Source organism: Aulostomus chinensis, chromosome 18, assembly GCF_037954235.1.
Source record: "Aulostomus chinensis isolate RoL2024-O1b breed Wild chromosome 18, RoL_Achi_v1.0, whole genome shotgun sequence".
NCBI lineage: Eukaryota > Metazoa > Chordata > Actinopteri > Syngnathiformes > Aulostomidae > Aulostomus > Aulostomus chinensis.
In genome coordinates this window covers 3,301,467-3,327,192 of record NC_141337.1, presented here as the reverse complement: position 1 = coordinate 3,327,192, position 25,726 = coordinate 3,301,467, and the positions used below count along the sequence as shown (strand labels likewise).

The 25,726-nt window shown below is 46.7% G+C and overlaps 1 protein-coding gene across 1 annotated transcript; it reads right to left on the bottom strand.

Annotated features, from left to right (window-relative positions):
* Window positions 1-1,196: 1,196 nt before the first annotated feature.
* On the bottom strand, window positions 1,197-24,593 carry plcd3a (phospholipase C, delta 3a). The gene is made up of 16 exons (XM_086183915.1): window positions 24,561-24,593; window positions 23,018-23,221; window positions 15,443-15,610; window positions 11,608-11,836; window positions 10,465-10,594; window positions 9,213-9,438; window positions 8,298-8,499; window positions 7,787-7,931; window positions 7,420-7,572; window positions 7,129-7,281; window positions 6,910-7,060; window positions 6,630-6,746; window positions 6,203-6,381; window positions 4,642-4,777; window positions 4,239-4,388; window positions 1,197-4,155 (listed from the first exon to the last, which is right to left on the bottom strand). Exons 2-16 carry the CDS (start codon window positions 23,106-23,108, stop codon window positions 4,013-4,015), a joined length of 2,373 nt encoding a protein of 790 aa, XP_086040041.1. The 5' UTR covers window positions 23,109-23,221; window positions 24,561-24,593; the 3' UTR covers window positions 1,197-4,012.
* Window positions 24,594-25,726: the final 1,133 nt, after the last annotated feature.

Below are 25,726 nucleotides of genomic sequence, written 5' to 3'. Positions count from 1 at the left end.
CTTCAATCAAAATGGGGTTTTTGCTGCGGTGTAAATGAAGTCTCGTCTCCTAACAGTGCGTTCTTTGAAGTCTCGTCTCCTAACAGTGCGTTCTTCTATTTAGGAAGTAGATATAAATTAATCACGCGTTACAGGCTGACCGGAAATGCTTTGAACTAACCGGACAGGAATTATTTTGGTAAATTAGTGGGTTGGAAGGCTGGAAGTGAACAGGGAAGCAGCTACTTCTTTTGTGCCCCACGTACCATAGAAGGTTCTGTTCTGTTGTCGTTTAAGAGAACCTGCCCTCCTCGACACCACTTGATCCTCCATTAAAAGCAAATTTTGTATTTGTTATCTGACATTTCTTTGTTCATTTTTGGAGTTTAGTTTTTTTTTAATTTTCGTTGCAAACATCTTTCAGGTGCATGAAAGCCACCTGATACTTTTTTTTTTCTTTAGTCCTTCGGGTTGGCTGCAGTGAGAATGCAATTTTGTTGGACATCTTCCAGGAACAAAAAAAACAAAAAACTTGATGAAAAGTAATATTATTCATGTGGTATCCTGCTTTCAGTGTGATGTTGTTGGACTGAGGACACAAACCACCATCAAGGGTGCCATTTAGATTTTTAATTATGGATTTATTTAAACCAATAATAAGAAAAAGAAACAAAATCCATTTTCTCTGCTTCTTGGGTGTGTCTTGATTGTTGTTGTTTTTTTTAATCTCTGTGCCGCTGTCAATAAAGTTAAAAAAAAAGCACATGCCTGTTCCGTTAATGTGTTGCTGATTGTGAAGATAAAGTTTTCAACGTCCTATTATAAAAGATGTAGCTGCTCTTGTGTTGGAGCTGCGATTCTGAGGACTAATCAGCAGCGAGGCGTCAGATCAGAAACGCACGAGCGCAACTAACAACCTCCACCGATTCTCCAGGATCAGTAGCACATTTGGTCTGACATTGAGCCGGTCTCTCATTGGGAATCTTCTATGAAAGCGCTGTGCTGCTCTGCTGATGGCCTCTCTTGTAGTCAGTGAATGTTTTCGGTTGTTAAACAGGTCACTGGCAGACGCTAGACGAGTGACACGGAGGTCAGGGGTGGACACAACCCATTCGTACGAGTTAAACCGCAGGTTCGAGTTTTCTTTTGTCCTCGTGTTTGGACTGTTAAAAAAAAAAAAAAAAAAAAGGACAGCTACAGAACTTCTGCACAAATATCCATTTATTAGCACGTTAATACACCAGCACAAGTGATGGGTCGTCAGAAAGCTGATTGTTAACGGACTGCCAGTATTTGTCGCTGTTTACTACAAGATAGGAAGATTCACATACAAGTCAGTGAGGGATTCCTAACATCCGGGTAGACATTTGCTTGTATTTATGAAGTCTAATTGATGTACATGGCAGTTGTAAAGTACTGATGAGCTGCAGCTCGACAACCACGACAAGGCTACAAACAGCCTGCAAGCTCCTCCTCATTCGCACTGAAACGTTAAATGCACGTGAAAGGATAATAAAGATGGCATATTCATGTCAGGGGCACCCCGCCTGTCTCTGTCTGTACAGCCGCTGATGATGGGTAACGTAGTACACCTAAAAGAGCTGTGTATTTATACTGCGTTACGCAACTTTGGAACTGGACATTTTCTGAGAGCTTATAGAGTTCACGTGACGTTAGAGACCGCTCCTTTAGCATCGCAGCACTACGACACACACACACACACACACACACACAAAAACAGGCTGCAGTTTAACAACAATTACGGTAATCAGGACACAACTACATAATCAAGATCCACAGATTAAATACAGAGATTATTAACCCCTGTGTGATGTCATATATATTTGTAGTTAAGTTGAATGTCTGCTGGTCAAATTGCTAACTTGCTAAGTAAGTTTAAATGAAAAAAAAAAAAGACGGATTAAGATAAGAGATAAGATAAGATAAACCTTTATTCGTCCCTCAGAGGGGAAACTGGCAGGACTGAAGACCGGTCCGCTCTTTTTTAGCATGGATGGTCTGGTACTCTATTCTTGGCCAGGGTTTCATGAAACTGGAACAACACCCTTTGGTATGCAAGCTAGCTTGTTCTCACTGGCATTGCAGATTTTGGTACAACGTTAGCTAAACATTTTCACCGGTTTCACGGTTTTTGGACATCTGGTTTGAAGCCTCAAGCTCTGCGTTTTGGATGCGGGAATCTTGGATTGAAGCGTGCCAAAGTGGATTGACTGTGGAGGAAACCTGTCAATCACAAGGTAGCCACGCCCATCATCCGTCATGCTTGCTTAATCGTCTAACTTTCCTTCGCGGGACCATGAAGTGTACAAATTGGTCATCACACTGCACTGAGAAGGGCTGGGAACTGCCAAATGAGTCCATAAGATGATCTGGAAAATGATCCTGAGATACTAAAGGAAGAGAGGACCGGGGTCATGTGCAGGGCGACTTGTGTACAATAGGATTCATGGCTATGAACACTGTTGCCCCCTGCTGGCCACTAGAATGATCACAGCTTTAAAGAACTACACCTTTAAGGACTAGAAACATGTCCAACTCTTCTTTTTACAGTCAATGGCAAAACAAAGAAGGGGAAAAAAGCTGCCATTTCTGACGCCATCTTCATTTTAAGACAGTTGCAGGACAAAATGCTCAGCTGAGGCGTTCGTCTTGTTTCCTGGCTTTCGCACTGAACTTGTAACATCAGCTGGGTGACCCCCGGGTTCAGACTTCTCTATGTAGCAATATTCTGAGAATCATTTCAGTGTTACATGCAAAAATGATGTAAGACAAGTATTCCAAAGTACTTTAAGGAAAGGTTACTCACTTTGAGTAATCCAACAGGCTATGCCACAAATGGCATTTAAGAGTCGTGTTCTGTAATTTGTAGTGAAATACATCTATAAAGTAACCTTAACATTTTTTTACAACAAAAAAGAAGACTTCACATGGAGGTTACTATCGACAGCCAGTGGTTATATTCTATATCACATGCTATATGCATTACCACTGCAAGGTTATGTTGAATCACTGTAAACTACACACTGACCTTTACTTAAACGCGGCCCGATCCTCTTCTCTGTAATTACAGTAATTATTAATGAGCCACATCAGTGGACGGAGGATGCAGTCGACCCCAGCCAAAGGACGCAGGCTACACGCAACAACAACAAAAAAAAAAACACAAAAAAAACCAACAACACACAAAAAATGTCTCTTCGAAAACTCAATTTGACTGAAAACTTTTCATCAGCTTGTGTGAAACGATGCCGAAGCAAATACAAAAAACCCCAAACGTTTCTATGAGATGTAAACACCTGTAATACTGCTGATATTTCAAGTACGCTGAGGAAGTGTCCTGGGATTTCTCTCCTCAGAAATAGTCCTTCAAAGTGACTTCGTAAGCGTATCTGTATTTTCAAGTAAGACTACCTGAATTGCACTTCTTGATAATGTGTTTACCATAAATAACATAAGTGGCAAACTTGTTTAATCTCTATTGCCTCAGTTAGTGCTAAAACATTAATTTCTAGTGACATTAAGTACATCAACTATTTTGTCGGGTCACAGTTTAATTTCTGACGAGCATCTCGGTCAAAAAGTGCTGATCGTGTTCATCTGCCACTTGTACTATAAGTTAAGCCTAAATAAAAATGTTTATAAGCTCTAAAATTAAAACTAAACAGGATAAAACATATCTTCACCACATGAGTTAACGTAAAATTGTGTTTTTTATCAACCAAAAACCTCTTCCCCGCCCTGCGAGTGCTCAGGACGAGACCGGCAGCTCCCGAAGTGCATTATGGATTCATGGTCCAGTCCAAGGCAACAAACCGTCTGAGACTAAATCGCTTCTTCAACTCTGATAAAAGATCGTCTCCCTGCAATGTGAAGTGGCCACTTGAGGCCTGGATGGGGAGACCAGCTGGCAGCGGCGGCGGCGGCAGTCGTCCCCCTCTCTCTCTTGACCTTCAGACTCCTTTTCTAATGTGGTTTGAAAAAAATGCAGGTCTCCCTTGGGTTCTGATACCTGTCACGCTTTGCCTTTAGCCAGAGCCATGCGTTCTGACACACTTTTGATGGGAGCGCCTTTGCGGGCCACTTTAACGTGGATAAACAGAGTGGCGGGGGACAGCCGGGAACCGTCTGCCTTCAGTAGGTGGACGTGCCGGTAACCTGAGGAGAGATAACACATTATTAACAACACTCCGCCTGTTCGGACCCCTTCACAACATGCATGGCGGCGGGGTGACGAGCACCTGTGCGAAGGCTCATGAAAGGTAGCGTGAACTGTCCCACAAAGTCATTTTTTGCAGTGTGATCATGGTCCTCCACCACAAAGCGGACCAAGGCCAGTTCAGGGACCTGCAGCTGGAAGCTCAGGGTGCAGTCCCAGCGTGGGTTAAAACCTGCAGGGGGCGCACAAGAGCTGTGAATACATTATCAAACGCTGCACCTCTCAAACAAACAAGGACAAGCTTCTACTCAAATAATGTCCAAGGTTTGCACTGAAATAGGCAGCTAAAGGCTAATGCTAATACTTTCCCCTAGAGTTTCATTATTGCCCATGATGCCCAGTCTGCACCAGCTCTGCTCAGCAGCTCCGTGACACTGAGCTCACTGTCGTTGCTTTATTGTAAGTGCTGAAATCAAAGAATTCACCATTGTTGTCAATGCGGTGTGTTTTGTCTCGCGCGTTATCGATGGCCACCCCGTGAATCTCCACCCACACCTGGGGATCCACAATGGATCGGGCTTTTTCTGTGTTGATCTTCGGGAGCTGCTGTGCAGATATCACCTGAAAAACAAATGTCAGCTTTACACAGGAGTCAAATCAGCTTCACCTGTGTGCAGGAGTGCCTGACCTTCACCCTTGTTTTGAAAATGGAAACACTCTCCAAAAGCACATTTACTGTAAAATCTCAAGAGCAAAAGAGGAGAGACCCTTCCTGTGGAACCCAGAGACATGCGATACGAGTGTAGACGGAGACTACAGAGGCAGCAGGATGTGGAGGTACCACGTACGCGGTCGCAGTACTTGAAGCAATCGGGTATCCGGTTATTTTTCAAAATCAGAACCTGTTGAGAAATGCACTCCTCTCTTGCTCGCCTGCACAGGTGCAACTCAGACAACCAGATGGAGGGAAGCGTTAACACGAAGAAATGCTCACTTTATTTTGAACTTGTGGGTGAAACCAACAAGAACTTCACACAGTGAAATGCAAATTGTGCCCGGGTGATAATAACGCCAGTCAGCTGCAAAGAACTCGGCTAAAAACGGATCTACAACACGGGTGGCGCGGCCCGCGGAGGGGGACAATGATGCCGCCGCCATGATGCACCGGCCACCTCGAGATGTGCCTGAAGCTGTCGCTCTGACGGTGGAGGAGCTGCTACATTCATAAAAGGAATGCAAAGGGCCTTACAGTGTTACTTTTGAATGGCAGTAATCCTGTAAGTTACTGAGTGAAAAGTAACAATACTCAACACTGGTTAAGTACAAAGAGAAAAACCTCAACACTGTCAGGTGAAGTCATTTCAACAGTTTTACTTTTACCTGAATCAGTAGCAGGTCGGTGTTTTTGCCGATCTGTAGGTTTCACAAGTATTTAATCAATAAAAATACGGAGAAAACCTCCTGACTTCGTCCTCGAACCTCACTGCTGAGAGCTGAACATTCATGGCGTCGAAATAATTCCCACTGCCTCGCTCTAGTGGTGTGACGAGGTACACTTACCCGTGCGCTGTACTTTTCAAGTATCCGTACTTGACTTTTTGAAACCAGTGATTCAAACGATTCATATTGTTTGGAGTGTTTACAGCATTTACATCCAAACCCGAGAGCCACAAGATTCCTCTGTGATACACAGCGATGCTTTGATATTTCAAAGAAAACGCTTTTGCCTGTCAGAGTATCCTTTGAAAGCAAATACAGCAAAAGTCTGACTGGGCAACTCTCCCTTGTAGTTGAGTAGTATTTGACCAGGAGTATCTGTACTTGGACTCAAGTACTCGGGTCGAGGACTTCATCCACCATCAGAGTTTCTCTTAAGTACAAAGCTGATTAAAAAAGTCTTGCAACAGTTATGAAGACAATGGATCAGTAAAGAGAGGACGTTGAGAAGAGAGTTCCGCATCAGGCACATGAACGTTACTCAGCCTGACACTGACTCATCGCACCACAGTTCTGTGTGAGAATATTACTCAATTTGTGACTGCTCACTCTGATAGTCAGCTGGGTGGGGGTATGACCGGGGCCTCCGCCTGTGTTCTCTGGGTCAAAGTTGGACGTTAGGCTGCACATGAAGCCGGGTTTCAGCACGTAGCCGCAGCGACCGTTGGAGAGGAAGCGACCCTGGTTCAGGTCCATCTGCTCCCCCGGCGTCTGGAAGTTCAGAGCCACTGCACAGCACAGAGAGCAGAGAGCAGTCGGTGACACGCCTGATCACAAACCCCCACAGGAACCCTCTTAGCCTGAATGGTCGCCAGATTACAGCCGCTGTGTTGTGACATGGCAGCAACGTGCAGAAACGTATGTTCTTAAGAGAGTCTCTATTACATTTCCTCGGTTCCATCATGGTTTTGAAGGCAATTGACTGAATGTGGCGCTATCAAAACAGCCTGCTAGCTTTTTCCAGAGGAATACTAACCCATCTGGCAGCCTCCGTTCCACATTTCCTGAGGATCATAGTTGGATGATTGGAGGCGCTGGCCGGAGGGGTAGATCCGGCTCAGCTGCCTGCTGTTGTGTCTTACAAAGAGCTTCCCTGCAAATGAAAAGAGAGAAAACCACATGCCAGGATACAGTAGAGACTGATTATATTTTCACTGGAATCAGCTGCACTACAGCAAACAAACAACAACAAAAAACAACGCATAAAAAAATGTTGATTGTACAATGTCAAGATGCAGTTATTTCCACGGTTGTACCCGAGTCTTTGATGAGCTTGAGGGCGTCATTTTCGGAGAAGGAGGACATTTCGCTGGGTGCGTTATCGCTCGTGTTTTCAAACCCACGGAAGGGGACGCTCCGGCAATACACCACCAGGTCCGACAGCTCCTGGCTCAGTTTAGCACAGACCTGTGAGGGGACATTGGTCGATTATCAGGAAGAGTTTACAGGACAACAACTCGTCTTTGAGAACTGACCTTTGCAGGCTCCTTTTTTGGCGTGTTCTTAATGCTGCTCGCTAGATCATCATCAGAGCTGGAGGAGAAGCTGGTGTAGCTGCTGTTCTTGCCCAGCTGGCCCAGGTGAGGAGTATGTTTCTTCCCCTTTACTAGAATATATCCCTTCAGCTCCTGCAAGGAAGGTCATGGGAACAAATGGCTTCATTAGAAACCTGGACAGCCAGAGGTCTTAGAAAAAGTGTGTGTGTGTGTGTGTGTGTGTGTGTGTGTGTGTGTGTGTGTGTGTGTGTGTGTGAGTGAGAGAGATACCTCAGGTGATGGCAGATCCTTTCGTGGTTGGCTGCTGAGAGGCTTGGTGAGCAATTTGCTGCCCAGAATGGCGTGGAGGTGTTTAGCCATGACAGCCTGCTGCTCCACAGAACAGTGGTTCTCCAAGGACAAGATTAGAGGGTACGGCGACGCCTGTGGGGAGGAACACAGGAAAAGCCTCATGCCGAGTCATTTGAACGCAATTAGAGTTCATAACGGCGAAGCAGGAGCTAACGCTGTGATGCAATAGTGTGTCATAAGAAATGTATGTTTGCTTCAAAGTCAAATATACAACCACGGGAAGAGCAGTGACCCGTGAAGTCCAGAAGTCTGGATTTGTTTACTGAGGGGTTCAGGCTCCTCTCACCTTGAAAGCGTACTGAGCAATGGTCTCAATGACCTCCTTGAATGGTACTTTGGAGGTGAGCGTGTGGCCGTGGTAAATGACTGGTTCGCCCTTATCTCCATCCCAGCAGTCCAGCTCCACACAGCGACAGCCCTGATTCAGAGCCCTGCCAGTCAGACACAGACCCGCTATTACACCCACAGGACCGTCACCGGGCCACAGCACTGACGCCGCCAAGACAACGTTTCCCTGGTTCCACGATGTCACATGACAGTTAAGTGTTAAAACACAAGAAAGTCTGCATCAGGAGGCAGGTTGGGGTGTAAACAACATGAACCGCCACCCTGAGCCTCTGGATTCTCACCAGGAAAGAATCTTAACAGACCCCCCCCCCCCCCCGTGGTACCGCTATGTTGTGTTCATTTTCGGGGTCATTTCACATGTCACCATGAGACCAGGGACTTCTACACAGATTCAAAACTTCCTGATATGTTTGGATTGTGGTTAAATGTGTGCTCTGTGAGGAGAATACCGGATGTAGGGTTCGGTGCTGCTGGCGCTGGTGACCTGGTCTTTGGTGAGGTAGGTGTTGTGTGACGATGAGATGAAGTAGTGGGCCAGGGGCCGGGTCATGTCCTGGTAGACTCTGGTGTGTTGGGGGTTAAACACATCGTTCTCCCAGGACAGCATGTACATGGTGAAGCCGTTCTGGGTCATGAACTGGTTCTTCTGAGCTGCAACAAAGTGGGAAATTCTTTCCATCAGGCTGCTCATCATTTACAGTTTTTAAATTTTTTTTTAGCTTATTAGCATTTAAGTGAGTTCACCAGACATTTTTTTTTATGTCAGCGGGATTTTAGACTTTGACCTTTTAGAAATAAAATGTCCCCACTTCATCATTTATGTGAAATATGGTCAGAGTAGGAATTCCTGAGTTACGGCGAGTAAGTTAATAATGTCACAGTGGCTTCGACCTTTGAGTCGAAGTGGATGTTTGAACCAAATTTGACGAACCTCCCTCAAGACATTCGTGAGTTGCTGAGTTTTCAGAAACGGCGCCTCTGGCGGCAGCTGTCGACGGCGTGGAGGCGTAAGTACATAAAAGTGAAACAATAATCTTGAATCCTTCTGGGGTGACGCGTTGCTCTTATCTATGGCCTCCATCATGTCAGGTCTGGAGGAGTGCATCACTTTATTAGTTTAGTTTATTTGGAAAAGGACGGTGTGCAATTTCACATGAATTATTCACTGGGAATAAAAGAGGCGTGTGCAGCAGATTTAGCAGTGAGCTCATTTCCATCTGCAGCCATGAGTAACAAAGGACTCAAGGACTCAAGCGCATCAACTGTTATTTTGTGAAATGATAGCAGCAGAGAGGCAAATTAAAGTGTTCAGATCAATTGTCGGGAGTTGTTTCTGTATATCCTTTGGTGATTTGAGGACCCACCCCAGTCATTAAGCTCATAGGTGAGTATGAGATCCTGGGCGTGATTCAGCGAGGCGTCCTCGCCCTGATCTCCCAGGAAGTCCCGCAGCTCAGCAGTGGAGAGCACACAGCCGTTGCTGGAATAGTGTCTGAACACGGCGTCCAGCTCGGGCCGTCGCAGCAGCTCTCTGCAGAACTCCTCGATCTCGATGTGATCCAGACGGCCATCGCCGGAGCGGTCACACCTCTGGGATGCAGGGGAGAGGCGTGAATGGAAAATACATTGGAAAAAAAACAACAACAAAACAATCCACACATCAAATATGGTATGTTTTAGGTTTTGGGAGTGCTTCAGATTCCCTGCGGGGAAAGAAAAGCATCTCCACAATAATTCATCCCAGCTGCTGCATGCGTACATTAAGAAGTCAGAGGAAGCTCAACATTGGAAACTGCACAAGAAAGATGCATGAAACCAGTGATTCAGCTGCAACGGGGAGCAGAGAGACACAACCGGCACTCAGCAACTAACGGGCTCCTGATTTGTTGAGGGGAAGACACGAGTGGCGGGTAAAGTTGAGGACAGGAGCTGGAGGTCGGCCTGCCGCTGCCTTGGTTACAGAACACACACTCCAGGATGCAAACCAGCAGAAACACTCCATCACATGGTACACGAATTACAGTGACAGACCACAAGATTCTCCAAAAAAACAAAACATTTGACTTGTGTATTTATTTGAATGGAAACAAAGCACATTGGTATACATCATGCTTGCAGTATGACTTCTAATTTCATCTGCAGCCCCGAGGGAGTTGGCAATGAAAACACATATAAAATACACAAATCGATCACGAACACATGATTCAAAGCGCCGGGTATCAAAGTGCAGAGGGACGCGCAGCGTTGCTGCAATCTATGGAGAGAACACTCCCACTCCCACACCCTCAAAGTCCAAATTGCCAAATGCCAGGATGTCGCTGATCAATACATGATGTTGTCTCTGCAGACATGAGTCAGGAGCCACGAGAGGAGCTGTTCAACAGGACCGGTGTGTGTGTGTGTGTGTGTGTGTGTGTGTGTGTGTGTGTGTGTGTGTGTGTGTGTGTGTGTGTGGACACCAAGTCCAGATGAGGGACACCAGCTTTGAATGTTTGCTTATTCGGCCTTTTGTCTTGTACTGATGGCAGATTTTTTTTGTGGAGGGCTTTAAATAAAACAAACAAAAGTGAGTCCAGTACAGACGCACATGTTCAGGTTCGTGACATCACCACTGACCTTGAATAAAGAGCGAGCATAGTGCTCGCTCAGGTCGATGTTGATCATCTGCAGCAGCCGTTTGACTTCGTCGTAGCTCATCTTGCCATCCTGGTTCTGATCCGCTCGCCGCAGATAACCACGGATCCAAGTGAGGACGGTTAAGGAACAAAACCACAGCTTTCAACCTCAATGGATTCTTCTTCCTGACATTGCTGTTGTTCTCGAGGACATCAGAGCCTCTCTGCTCTATTGTGGTGTTTTACATGCTAACGCCCACCTGTTGCTTTGGCCCTAGAAGGGGGTCCAAGGTTTTCCTTCCTTCCCTTCCCTGCACATTTGAGCAGTTACTGTTTAAATGCATGTCTAAAGCTCTTTTAGATGTTGTGTGATTAACGCCTGCACGAATAAACATTCACGGACAAAAAGGTTTTGTCCCTGGGCAACAAGAAACCCTGACAACAGAAGCGTTCAATAACTTAAATCCAGAGTTTTTACTAATTTTCACTGAAAAATGCAGATGTCGAGCTCAGCGTGGGTCAACTTGTTTTGGTCTTTTTACCCCCAAATGCTGATCTTTTTAGCAGCAGTTTGACTTCTGCTTTCTCCACTAAATTCCCTGTCAAGGCGTTTCAATGTGTTTATCACTCATTAGCAACAGCAGGCTAACTTCAGTCCAATGTCACCTGCTTGTGCAAACCACATGAGAGAAAGTCCACGTTTACACACACACACACACACACACACACACACACACACACACACACACACACACACACACACACTCCTACCATTTAAGACAAACATCTCCAAGGCAACTGACTGTATGCTGTATCAAACATGACAGGGAAATTACGGGATAACAGGTAGAATAAACGAGGGCTTTATACGCTTTATAGAAAACTACTGAGAGAAAACGATTAAGTAATTATCTTGTTGTCACACACTACCTGCACTATACACTGATATCACCCTGCAGCCAAGAGGGATTGTATTTAACAGCCATAGTCAGACTATATTTAGAGAGGGCCTTTTTATCAAGTCATTACTGCTCACATTCGCTATGTTGCGGACGTGTGATGGCACACGAGAGGCAGTCACCATAGCGATACCGTCTCAGCTAAACTATAATTATTCCAGCATATTGAAATCTGGGCAGGATATTGGTCCAGTTTTTCCTTCTGAGTCATGTTTGCCACACGTTCCTTTAATGTACGCAGCCCTCGAACCCAGCGCTGAGCTTCATCCTCGCAGGGGCACAGCAGGTCCAGGCTCTTCCTCGCCCCCCTGAAGACCACCGTGAAGCAGCGGTTGTCAGGCACCGACCCAGAGAGCCGCCTCAGTGCCTCAGACTGACAACCTTCACGCACACACTCCACCTCCGTCACTGCGACTGGGAAAGGACAGAAAACGGAAATGAGACAAGCGGTTCAGAATTTCTGCTGTAAACAGTTTGGCTGCAGATCGAATCTACATATCAAGGTCAAAACACGTTTTTTTGGTCAAAGTGATATTTTTAGAAAGTGCTTAGGCGTTTTGGAGAGTTATGCATTCCCTGAAGCGGACTGACAAAGTAATGTAATTGCAAAATACTAGAAACAAGACACTGCATTCATGTGACGTGACAGTGACCAGCGAAAACTCTGCGATTTATCCTGAAGTCCCAGTGGACGTTTGAGCAAAATTTTGAGGGATTCCCTGGAGGCGTTCCAGAGATAACGGCTACAACACAACACCTCTGGAGCTACAGCTGCACAAAAATGAGCTGTATTACGGATTAGAGGAAATAAAAACAGTAAATGCATGAACTTGCATCTGTTCATGTTTTTAACACCTGGATTGAAATGGTGCGGGATGCTCATTTGCACACTTCATTTACAGGTAACGCTTCCCGTGAAACGTTGCACGATTTGTGATTTTTGTCATTTGCAAAAGAAGTGTCCGTCTCTGTTAAAACAGAGTATCGTGAGGTGTCACTGAGGTCGAAAGACTGAGATTTCCAGCATCATGTGGTCTCATGGTTGCAGGGGTCTGGAGAGTGTGGGTCCTGACAGGGTTACACACAAACACAAACACGCTGGCTGCTTGCTGACCCGCACGCCACCACTGCATGGTTGGAGGAGCCTGTGTTCCTGCGCTGGGATGCCTTCAGAGTGATGTTCATCAGTCAGGCAGTGAGAAGTGTCTGTCCTGACAAAAGCCTCATTCTCCTCCCTGAGGTCATAAAGCCTCCGCTGTCCACCCCCCTCAAAAGAACGCCACATTCCTTCTTGGTGGTTATCCCGGAGACATGGCAGAAGTGACATGTATGTGTGTATGTGTGTGTGGAGTGTGTCAGCAGGAGCGTTGAGTGTTGTATGTGTTGCCAGGTGCTTTTGAGCACGAGGTCTCGCACCGAACTGCAGGCTTCAAATCACTCTGGACCTGGAGAGGCGCCTGAAACTATAGGAAAACAGGAACCGAGCCAACCCCCCACCCAGAGCACGCACACACATGAGCACTCACACAAACAGAGGGTCTTTCAGCCGTCTGCCAGTGTGGCAACATCAGTATCTGTTTGCAGAAGTGGTCACTCTGCTGTCACCCTGCTTATTGTCATCATTAGAAGCCGTGTCACACTGCAGCTCTGGTTATTTCTGATGCGGCGGCAGCGGCGGCGTCACAATCACGACGGCCTTCACCACCGGCTGCCCCTCAAACCTGCCCAGCCAACCGCTCCGTGGGCCTACAGGCAGCTAGCATGACAGACGGCACAGCGCTAGAGGTCAAGGAAGAAGTAGAAAAGTTCAACACAGCTGCCTGCTGCATGTCAGCTGACACCTTTCAATCTTTGCCAACTCGTGCAACAAATTCCTTCAATTCCAGACTCTGAACTCGCCTCCTTGTGTGTTCACGTCTCCAGATATTTGCTGTGTGAATAAGCAAACGTGGAGCAGGTAAAATAGCTCAGACGTGTCAGCCAAGTGTTCCATTTGTTATTCCTGCCAGCACTTGAGCTCTGATTTAGTCCCCCGCTGTTGACATAACCCGATAGCAAGCACTGACAGGGTAACTGTCATGGCGGCAGAGGCCTGACTGCCACCACTCACAGCTGAGAGACGCTCTGGTCGTTCAGGTGGAGAGCATAACTCCAACAACAGGGACCAACTCCACCCTCCCAAGTGGAAATGGGAACGGTCCAAATTTCCTTTCACTTTTTTTTTTTAAACATCCTGTTTTCAACCCTGAGCTCTGATGTTTACAACAGTTCCAGAGGACCTGTCCGAGCCCTGGCAGAGGGACATGGATGGGATCCTGATACCTGAGCAGGACGACAAAAATCTGCCTTCGCTGATAAACTTTGTGCTTGCTGAGCTGCATGTCCACCTCTCACGTCCTCCTTTTCAGCATGCAGACATTCTAAATTGGATGATTTTATCTCCTGTCTCACCCCATCTGTCAGTCCCATCACTCATCCTCTCTCTGGCATCCATGTTTGTTTCCAGTTTAGAAGTTGAAAGCACATTGAAGTGGGAAGAACAACTTCTCAGCCCAAGGAAAAGGGAAGACGCAAGGAGTCACGAGGGCAGCAAATCACCTGCCGTCAGCTCACAGGTTCTGGGCTGATTCAGACGTTCAATCGTGCTCACACGCACCGATGAACGTTCCTTTGGAACATTGGAAAGCACACTGAAGGGTTTGAGGAGTGCTGGCCGATCATTCGGGGGAGGCGCAGATGAAGACCTGTCTGGACTACAACACCTTTCAGGTTCAACTGAGACGTTTGAAGGCCATTAAAGATGTTTTTTTTTTGTTTGTTTGTTTTTTTTAACTTATTCAGCAAGACCCTCACAAGCCGGAGCACCACCACCTTCCCCCCGCCTAGCAACCCAGTCTTCATCACCAATGTTCCCTTTTCCTTTTCAGAAAGCGTGACAGGATGAAGACGACAGGCTTTGGTGAACGGAGCAGGTTTGTCACTCCCAAATCGAAGACTTACGACCGGAACAATCCGGAGAACTGTTTTCCTCTGAATGTTGAAATACTGAATATTGTCCACCCTGCGGCGTGTGGATACTGGTTGACTTCTGTTCACTGTTACATTCTTGGGTTGGTGAAACTACTGATTTGTCTTTTGTTAAGGAGGGTATCAGTAAAATGAAAATCGGTGCTCTTGGTCTGCTTCCTGAACAGAAGCGTGGTTATGGTGGTGCCGTATTATAACAGGACCCAGTCCAGCAGTTGTTGGCTCATTAGTTTAGGATTTATGGTAAAATTCACCGGAATGCAGGATTTTCCTGGTGGGGGAGTGGCCTGCCTGGGGGTATACATCATGCTATGTTACCCAGCCGGGATGATTTTCCCAGTCAAGCACGATCACACGTAACATCTGTAGTTTACTGTCTGTGCATTGTGGAATGCGGTGCCATTAGTGAGCTCACAGCAGCCTCGGCTTTTGATCCATATTTCTCACGTCAGTTTGGCAAAATGAGCCAGAAAACCCGACCCGACACCTCACGAGTTTGTTTTATAACTTGGGATGCGGGTTTCACGTGATCGTACTTAGCCGCTCTATTTATTTCCCTGGTAGGAAAACAAGCAATCCCTTTAATGGAGGGAGGCAGAGGAGAGGGAATGAGATTAAAACAGCTCAAAAACTCCGAACAATGAGCTGCTGAATGAGATCCCTGACTCACATCCTATTCTGCTAGACTGCTGCAGGCCCGCAGGTCTGTTTTCACACTGGTCCCCCTTCAGGCAAAGCCCCCCTTTCTCCTAATCTGATATTAAATTTCCTCCTCGCCACATGAAAACCTTTCATTGTAGATGACCAATTCTTATTCATGAGCATTCTCACTTTCCATTCTCCTTTTTTCCTCCACACCCCTTCCCTTTCCTCACGACTCCTTTTGGTCCTTTGCCTCCTTTCCACCTTGAGGAGTACTTGGCTCTAGCCAGCCCACACTGACGCTCCTCGCCGCTCCCCCTCACCACAAAGCAAGGTTTCATGCATTCTTACACGTCTGCTGGGCTTTGGCCTTGCGGGAGCTTTTTGTGGATTCGCACCACACAGTGAGTCCGTCCTCCAGCAGCCGCAGGTTTCGGCTCTTCTGCCACCTGGAAGAGCGAACTTTCACCATGTTGGATCCCTGCATCATCACACGTATGTCCTCGTTGTCCAGCAGCCCTGGAGAACACAAAACGACAACAAAGGGAGGTTCAAATGGCAAGCAGCCGTTATGTTTGCCATGGGAACATACAGCAGGTGAGGTAGCTTCTCTCCACGATGATGTTTCTAGCATGGCTGGCGAATCCTTTTCAAATACAAAAGATCTGCAACATTGCATAATTCATAAAAGGCTGTGACAAAGTTGTGTGTTGAGGTTCTGCACATGATGTCACAGCTGGTGAAAGTCACTGCTGTTACGCTGTACGACAGAAAGACAAGCTGGAACACAGACGAAACCCACTAAAAATACTGCATTCTGACCTTTGAACACTGTTTTTGCGACGAGTCCCAGTGAGCGTGTCGACTGTTTGACTGGAGGCGTTCCTGAGACACTCTGTTCCTGCGAGGTGTCGACAGGTTTTGAGGAATCATACATTCTCAAATAAGAGGGACCAATTAATGTCATGGAAAACACGAGAACTCTGATTTTGCATGCATGTGAGGCGATAAACAAAAGGTTCAAAAAACAATGTCAAGGCACCTTGGATACCGCGTCCCCTGGTTCAAAATAATCCTTTTATTTTACCTCCTTCTCTCCCAACGGCAGCCACGCATGATTCTATTGGCCTGGTTTAACCAGAGAGTCACAATGAGATGAGTCGCAACTCGCGTCTACTGCAACAATTCGGGAAAGTCCAGAACTTTCCCCGAAACAGAGCTGTCCCTTCATAAATCTTTGGTTTACACTGGCAGCAAGAGTTCTGTGGTTGTAGGCTGAGGTTTCTCCTCCTGCCAGGTTAATAAAATCAGGGAACAGAGAGCGCAGACACATCCTCCATCTTAAAGTGCCACTTCAGGACTGTTGTTTTCCTGTTCAGGGAGCAGCAACATCTCCCTGGAAACGCACCTCGTTGACTGTATTCGTCTATTTACCTCCCAGATACACAACACTCGTCTGCTTACACCCAAAACCCAAATTTCTGTTTTCTACACAACACAGTGAGGCTGTCGGGGCGTGACTGCAGAGCGCCAGTTTCCAAAAGATGCATCAGCCGCTAATTTTCTTCTGATCAACCCCTTGGAGCAACGTGTGTTTTGGAGGGATGACGAGCGGTGCGTTAATCAATCACTAAAAATGTGCAGTTGTATTTTCCTCTCCTGGGACAGCAGCAGGCCAACATTCTACAGAAAAGGGGGCTGTTATAACTGTTAGAGTGCGGAAAAAATTCCCAACTGCTTGTCTGGCTGCTCTGTTACATCTTTCCCAGCTATTAGCGTTGATGGAAATGTAATCATGGACACAACCACGGGAGCTGGGGGGGGGGGGTATCCCCAGGACAAAAGCAAGTGGCATTATTTGTTTTGAGTACTTAAAGGAATGAAGGCATGTTAGAGGAGAAAATAAGGATGAAAGGAAGAAGATTAAAACGTCTGCAGACACTGAACACACAACAGCAGGGCCGAGGTCTGCACACCAACAACAATGCTGCTGTTATTTTGAGCGATTTCGTCTGAAGACGAGAGGGAACAAGTACGTTTTGCATTTTCATTGATTCCCTGTGGTCTTGAGAATATGATTTGTATACTTTTACATATTTATCGCTTAATAACTTGATACAAAAATTCCACTTATTTCTCAGGATTCATCACGGAACCCCAGATGAAAACGTGGAATTTTTTTTTTTTTTATCTGTACGAAGCGTGAACAATGTTCTAATAGTACAAATGTACCTGCAGTGGCACCATGGAGAGGGTTTGTAACGATGTATCATACCAGGGATGATATGATACGGCTCAGGCATGTGGAGGACTGCAACTCAATTCAGTTTTATTTATATAACACTAAATCATAACAGATGTAATCTCAGCGCAGTTTCCATATAGAACAGGCAGAGGGCACGTTCTTCACCCAGGATGCTACAGCTTCCTGGTGCAAATATATCATATCACAGCTTTTTCATTCATGTATCAAAGAAAAAAAAAGGAAAAAAGATTCAACCTGTGTTACAGTGAATCTCTTCATAAAAGGCCTTCAGCGGGGCCTCCGTGCTGGGATGAATAGACGCTTCCACAGGGTTGTTTTTTCTCTCTTTCATGACAACTCAACAGAGAAGTCTTTTCAAACTCTTGTCAAAGTTCTCCTCAGGACTCTTCTGCTCACCTCCACAGTTCTGTTAGTTGGCATATGTCCCCCCCCCCCCCCCCCCCCTTAAATTCCTGGTACTAACTGTGCCAAATGGCTGACAGAGCTCCTCCAAAAGCCCCCAAAGCTACAGCACTATAGAAATCTGCCCCCCCCCCCACACACACACACACACACATACACATACACACACTCTTGATAGAAAGTGGGTGCAGCAGAGGCTTCTTTCTCCCTGGCGAACACAAAGAGATCCCCCTACCGGCCCTCCATCCAGGACAGCCCTGTTTTCCCAAGCTGTTGCCACATGCCAGGCTTTCCCACTGGCAGAGCACAAGGACCCGATTAACTGCAGGTCAGCGGCCACGCTGAGCTGCCTAAACTGCCCAAACTGCCTGTCCCAACCCACCGCTTCACCTTTTACTGTTGCCCCTCCATTCTCACCCACATTCCTGCAGTCCTACCTGCATCAGCTTCACATCTGATGACTGTCGAACAAGTGCGAGAGCACGTGTGGGCCGCGGGTTCATTTGGACAGAGGCAGGATTCTGAAAGCCTCTTTATTCGACTGTGAAGGGAGGGATGGGCGTGAATCTTGGGGGAAGAGAGCTGAGTTTCTTTTCATCCTCTCCCGCAGAAAATCTTGTTGACAGCCACTTCAGCGGATGCTCAAAGGCCTGCATGCTAACTGGTTAGCAACCCTGCTGATGCGCCGATCAGCCAAAGCATGAAAACCACTGACGGCTTTTGATTCTGAAACAGCGGGGAGCCGATTTATTTTAACGATCGTTTGCACGGCTGTAGTTTGCGCTGCAGCGATCGTACCGCATCCATCCCATTCCCATGAACTACGGTGGCGGAACATCAGGAACTGCTCCCAGTGTGATCCAGTACTGTTCAAACTTCAGCCTCCAAAATGACAGGTGACACCAGTCACACGTCTCTCAAATCAAACAGGTTCAGTCTAAACTGAACATTCTGATGCTCAGTGGGGGGATCGTCGTCTCAGGGCTGTTGGTTTCTACTCAAAACTCAACCTGTCTGTGGTTCATATGCTTGCCTGAACGACAGATTACAAGACAGAACAGCCAGACGTGAGAACGCACAAGCACAAGCAAGCACATGCAAAATGGCGTCTTCCATTGAGTGCTGAGGTAAAAAATAAACATGGAACTGAATCCCATCAGTGAATGTTTCTCCAAGGACGCGTGGACATGGCGAGCCGCGGGGGAGCGTTGGGGATGAGAGCGAATATCAGAGGCAAAATAAGCATATCAGCGGGTCAGTAACAGATTGTGTTTGTGCAAATCCTCCCAACTCAGGCTCACATACCAGCTTCCCATGGGACCTGGTTCATGTTTCTCTCAGCGCAACATATGTTTCAAGAGCCAGTGAGCAAGATGGAGAAGTTGGGGTGTTGTTGATATGATACTGTATGGGTGAAGTGCCAATTAAATCTTCCCAGCTCAGCCAGCAAGTAGGACAGTCCTGCCTGTCTCCTATTACCTTCCATGTCCCACCTCTCAAGAAAATCGATGGGCGTAGAAAAGCCCACCTGAGGAAAACTCATCAAAACAAGAACCGCAGTTTGGACTCGAGACTCTCAGCGGCATCACCTGGTCTGAGAAGAGATTCCCTGGAAAAAGGATCGGAGACAAATAGTCATTCTGAAATGCAGCTTTACTGCCAAGAGTTTTGGACGGGACGGAGTGGAACATGAAAGCCAAGCAGCCTCTTCGAACTCACCCCAGTCGAAGCTGCGTTCACATTCTCTCTCGCCATCATCATGGACACATCACTCGTTCACAACCGTTGCACCGCAACATCCCAGCCAGTGACGGGCCAATCAGGAGTCAACGCTTCTGCTAAGCAACGTGTTCTCGCATATTAGCACGGCTGTCCTGCAGCGCATACCCACGGCGTACAGCTGCACACACACACACACACACACACACACACACACACACACACACACACACACACACACACACACACGTATCTGCACTTTGTGTTTTGGTTCAAACATTCCGAGTGTGTTTATGATGACAGCTGCAAGCCTCAGGTTGCCGGGTGAGTGGAATTTTTTTTAGTCACGAGTGTCCAAAGAATATTTGGGTCCAAGTTCCACAGAGACAATTTGTCCGGTTGCGTCTTCTAACCTCAAAGCGATGGAGTGACGGTGCCGCTCTTGCAGAGTTTACAAACCGACTGCGTTGGTTCAGTGAATCGTTTCAGACAGGTTGTGAAGAAAAAGATCATATTCAAGTTTCACAATAAAAGTCAATGGGAAAAAAGGCTCTCTGGGCCCCGGATCATCGCGTGACAGACGCCATCGATGGAATTACACGCTTCGGCTATTATGGGTGACCTCATTAAACATGCAACATCCACATTACACACCTTTTCAAGCATGTTTAGCCTCTCAAAAGAAGATTAATTTGACGACAGAATCAAAACAAGAAGAGGAAGTATGTCTTTGGTTCTTCGCTACATTTTGCCCGCGGTAGAATATCTGATTCGCAGAGGGAAGCCGGTCTGAGGCGTAAACGCCTGTCAGGGCCCAGAATCGGCAGTCGTCCCAAACAAACGCCCCTTCATTTCCTTCAACGTTCTCCACTTCTTCCGCTTCCTGCATGCTGCTGTTAGCTAGCTAGCAGCAGCATGCAGGCTGAAAGGTTTGGCCTGAGTAATAAGGCAGAAGACGTCTGAATGTATAACGATGGTTTTAAGCGTCTTCAATAAGACGCGATGAGGTTGGAGCATCAGCATCAAAACCCCGACGCGTTGTTGGTCTCGGCCTCTTCACTGAGGACAGAGAAGTGTCATTTCATCAGCAAGTTTTTGGATAATAAAACAATTAGCAATGTTAATGAGGAGCTGCACACAAAAGGCTAACCTTTGGATTCGTTCTTTTGTCCAAAACAATTAATGTATCTTGATTTTTTTTTTTCCAAAGGCAAATCTGTTAAACCCGCAGAGGTCTGAACTCTTCCAGGAGCTGCAGCTCCAAACCTCCAGTGACAATGTTTGCTTAAATCCAGGGCTCACGCTGGCTACTTTATTGTTCTCCTGAGAAACTAATTGCCGTGTCCCACTGTCACACTGCTGCAGAGTCAACACTGCTGCAACCTCAGACTTTCCCTGAAATCAAATCCACAAACACCCCGGAGGGACATCTGTGGCAGCGAATATATTTATCCATGTGCGCCAGTCAGATTCAAATGCAGATTACCAAAAATACCAGCCACTCAGACCACAATCACCACATAACTGCTTTGCAGTGAGTAAAAACAACAGCGCGGATCCCCCTGGAACCACGACACACACACACGGCCACTGAGCCGCCTTCAGCCTAGTTTGTAAACGACTCAAACGTGCGGCGAGCTCCACTTGATCATCAGTAACACTTAAATAAGCAGTATTACAAATGCTTCCAGTCAACACGGCCGGCAGCGAGACTTGAGTCTGCTGGAATAAACCTTTATGATCTGTTACAGGACAGAATCAGGTCACTGCAAAGTTACCGCCGAAGAACAAAAAGCAATTACTTGCAAGAATTCTGAGAGATGCTTGTTGTGAAGATAGCGGCTGCATTGTTTTGTTTTGTCTCCCCCCCCCCCCCCCCATGCTTTCAAAGACTGACAAATATAATTCTGAGTTTCACGCTCGGGTGTTGTGCTGTTAACCAAATATTATTGCAGAGCTGCAACAAAGAGGACGAGAACATTTGCAAAAACTACAGAACCCCGGAGTGTTGGCGGGGAGAGGAAGTCATTCTTGGCTGCGTGACACAACTTGTTCCCCAAATTTTGATTAATTTATGGCCAGAAGATAAAACTTGTTCCCCGCGAATCAAACAAATCCGTGAAAGCAGTTTTATCACCTTGTGGCCGCAGATTAATCCGAGTGACGCGAGGAGTTATCTCGCTGTGCTGTGGCCACCAAGTTCTCAAGCTGAGGGAGCGAGTTGTATCTCATGGCCACGAATTCACCAGAATGAAGCCACGCGATTACAGCTCTCCTCCACAGTTCACTAAAGTCATGGCCGTGATACAGAACTTGTTCCCACAAATTAATCAAATCATGGGAACAAGTTATATCTTGTGGCTACAAATAAATCAAAGTTGGGGAACAATAACAAAGTTTTCTCATTTTCTCGCTGCTACAAAGTTCTCAAGAGAGAGAGTTTGGTCTTGTGGCCATGATTTGATGTGGGGATGAGTCACATCGCATGGCCTCAAATGAATGTAATTGTAGCCACAATGTGAGAAATGTGTAGCCACAAGACAATAAAATAACGTTTCCCCAAGTTTGAGAGCAGCTTACTGTTGATCCTGAGGCCCCTGACTGTTTATTCTCTCTCTATCATCAGTAAATAACATTCTTAAAATTGGATAAATAACTTTTTTTTCATTATTTGTTTCTTATTTTAGTGAGTCAGTCATTCAAGCGTAACCCCAGAAGTGTCTGGCAGCATGTAAATCTTGATACATACAGAATAAACAGGTCAATAACACTGAGAGAGACATGCACACACACACACACACACACACACACACACACACACACACACACACACACACACACAGTATCCAGATCTCCAGACATCCGACAGGTGCTCTGCTGCCCAGCAGGTGTCTATTTTGGGTGGGGTGCGACCATGAGGGCAGGGTGCCTGTGTGGGCTGGGATGGGAGGGAGAGGAGCCTGAATCACACATGTGGGCAGACTCACGCACACAAAATCACTTCAACTACACCCGCGCACAGTCACACACACACACACACACACACACACACACACACACACACACACACTCTGGGTCAGTAGCTGGTCAGGATCAGCTGGATGACAGCACACCAGTTGAAGGCTGGTTGAAACCAGTCTCCTTGTTACTTGCTTACTAAAACTCGGAGTATTAAATAAACAAACATATTTAACATTTAAATTAAGAAGAAAATGATAATCAGATACATCCTGGGAGTAATTATGTGATCTTAAACTTCATGCAGAACGGGTCCCGCGTCACTACATTGAATTGTGTATGAGAATTCCCTGAGCAGCAACTTAGAATCATCAAAAAGTGGAAATGTCGAGACTGCAGGCGTGTTGAGATGGTCAAAGAGTCGCGTAGACCACTTGGAGGATGTCATGAGAGGAGCAGGGCCACTAAAGATATCCTCACTATGAAGTGACTGCTACGTATTTAGCCCTTCAGTGACGTGCCATCAGCGCAGGAGCGACCGCTCCGCTCTCCTGCGCCTCAGAGTTTGAATGTTTCCTCACCGAGTTTCCTGATGGGATCCGCCGTCTTCTCCGCCACCTTCCTCTTCTGCTCCCGGGGACCGGCAGCCGGTGACTTACCGCTGCCTAACATTGTCCTGGTAAAACTCCGGAGAGAGTAAAAAAAAAACAACCGTGCAGGCTGCAACTTGAACACAGGAGGTTGTCCCGTTAGCCGCGTCAGTCTGAGTCAGGCTGCAGGTGCCCCTTTACGCAAGCGCGGATTTGAGCAGAAAGACCCCGAGCAGAGAGAGAGAGAGAGAGAGAGAGAGAGAGAGAGAGAGAGAGAGAGAGAGAGAGAGAGAGAGAGAGAGAGCGCAACAGTTATTCCTCCTCCAAATGTAAAGAGTCCCTCCCCGGCGCTGCTCTCCATTCCTGCGCGTAACATGACTCCGAAGAAGCCGCACACTTTACGCGCTCCTCTCCCCCTGCAAATACACGCCTCTTATAAAGTTTAAGGAGCAAATATTCAGTTCTGTCAGAAACATTTGATGTTTTTCAGTTCCCTCTGCCGAACCACATAGAACCACTGAACTAAACGTGTCACGCTTTACACATTCAGCTTCACTCGCACAGTAAGTCACGTGTAATATTCACCTTTTGCTACTTTCTCCTGTGATAAAATATTTAGGCCACAAACGTTGCTGCGTTTTTTTGAAAGGGAACGTCGTTACATCTGGACCGGTGAGCGCGGATGGATCAGGCGCTAATTGAGCGTGAGAAGCGGTTGCTTGCTATTTTTGACGTGACCTGGATAACTGATTAATTATGCTGAGAGCAACCAGGCAGGTGTGCGGCTGATGGGCGAGCTCCTGACGTCATTCTGCCGCGTTTCAGGCACTTGTGACAGCAAATTCAGCTCAGTTACGTTCGTTGTGAGCGCCTGACTTTCACCTGCAAGTTTATTTTACTTATTGGACCTGTGCCAGAACTTCCCAGCTGATGGGGGGGGGGCGCTATAATGGAGGAGGAACTCATCACATTTGTGGATAGATCTGTTCACATCAGACAAATCTAGACTTACCGCCATCTTGTACGTTGACGCCAAAATGACCCATTACGGTTCACACTTACCCAGACTCATCGTGTGTGTGTGTGTGTGTGTGTGTGTGTGTGGTTGCTGGCTTTGAGTAAACAAAACAACAACAACGACATCAAACTGGTACTGCTAGAAAAGTCTCCTGATGTCCCCGTGAAGCTGACCTTTGACCTTTAGTGTTGCAAGACATTAGTGTGAGATTTTTTTTGTCGTAGTCTTCAACGTGTGGGTTCTAAAGATGAAGCCAGCAACAGCTACAGCCACAGTGACCTTTGACCCCCACAATCTTGTCAGTTCATCCTTCAGTCCCAGTGAACGTTATTGCGCCCACATCTGAGGACCTCCCTGACGGCGTTCCCGGGATGCGGGGTTGGCAGGAACGGGACGAGTGAACGGGCAACAGCACCACCTGTCAACATCACCCGTCCAAACGCAGAAACTACTTCTTCTTCTTTCTTTTTTTTTTTGACACTGGCTTTGACTTAGAGAGGTTATCATGACACTGACTTGTCTCTACGCCTCGGCTCTGTGGCTGCTGACCCGTCCAGGGTGCAACCTGCCTCTCGCCGCGTCTCAGCTGGGGTCCGCCTCATCTCGCCTGTGCAGGACGAGCAGCACAGATAATAAATGAAGAAAGCATATCAAGTGCACAACACACCTCATTTTCCCCCTTCACCTCAGTAATGTCCTCCAGTGCATGGTTTTAATTACTTTCCGCACCTGGTAAAGTTTAAACCTCCACGTGGTTGCTGTCTGAGGGGAACGACGCTGTGCAGGTTTGGTGACATCACGACGTGTTAAAGGGCTTTATTTATTTACCAAGGAGCGCTTCCCAAATGTTGCCACTCAAATAAAGGGTAAAACTACATTATGTAAATGAATCAGATGAAACAAGACCACAAATAGTTTCCTCTCAGGGAGGATGGGTGAACAGTCACTGCAAGCACAAAAATACCCACGAGCCAGCTCTTTATGCCAATCAATTAGGGTGCAGCACCCCCTGTTGGTCATTTAAAGTAACTGCGAGCATCTAAACCACAATAACCCGTTGTATTGAAGTCAAATCCATCTTCTACGGACAGATGAGTGCTGTAGATCAAAATGCTAATGTGCTGTACGAAAACGAGAGGGAGCTTACACTTCAATTTAGTGTGGCTGGATGAAGAGGGGGCACAGGGTGGAAACTTGAGTCTCTCTAATGGAGTTAAAGCAGCAAGAAGGGGGGACAGAGCTCATCTGGGCGGTCTGGAAAATCAGAAATGGCCAGATCTGCAACCATCCACACACACACACACACACACACACACTAGCAAGCAGGTTTGGTGGGGTGGGTGGCCGGAGCTTAAAAATAATATGTTTCCTTCACTCAGTCAATTAATGCAGCTCAAGCATCCTGTTTGCTCTGTCACACATCACAAATGCAGCCGTGCAGACTCAGAGAGCCTCCCTGTGCTTGGAAGGACGTCGGCTATTGTTTAATACTTCAAGTGTTGGCCTGAAACAATTTCTATCTTTCATCTTCACTCAATTGCAGCCACAACCATGTTAGACAGGGGGAGAGATTAAGTCATGCCTGCTAATCCTCACAAGCTGTGATCTATGCAGGAGCAGCTTTGGTTCTCTTGCTGCACCGCTCCTTGATTTGATATTACAGCAAACCCTTGGTATGATTC

What these genes read in the sequence shown, in the direction of transcription:
- plcd3a (XM_086183915.1), bottom strand. Translation starts at nt 23,108, where the DNA reads ATGTTAGGCAGCGGTAAGTCACCGGCTGCCGGTCCCCGGGAGCAGAAG. An exon ending in CTATGAGCTTAATGACTGGG is followed by an intron (nt 8,500 to 9,212) that starts GTGGGTCCTCAA and finishes ACTTTGTTGCAG; the next exon opens with CTCAGAAGAACCAGTTCATG. An exon ending in TTTCATGAGCCTTCGCACAG is followed by an intron (nt 4,156 to 4,238) that starts GTGCTCGTCACC and finishes ATCTCTCCTCAG; the next exon opens with GTTACCGGCACGTCCACCTA.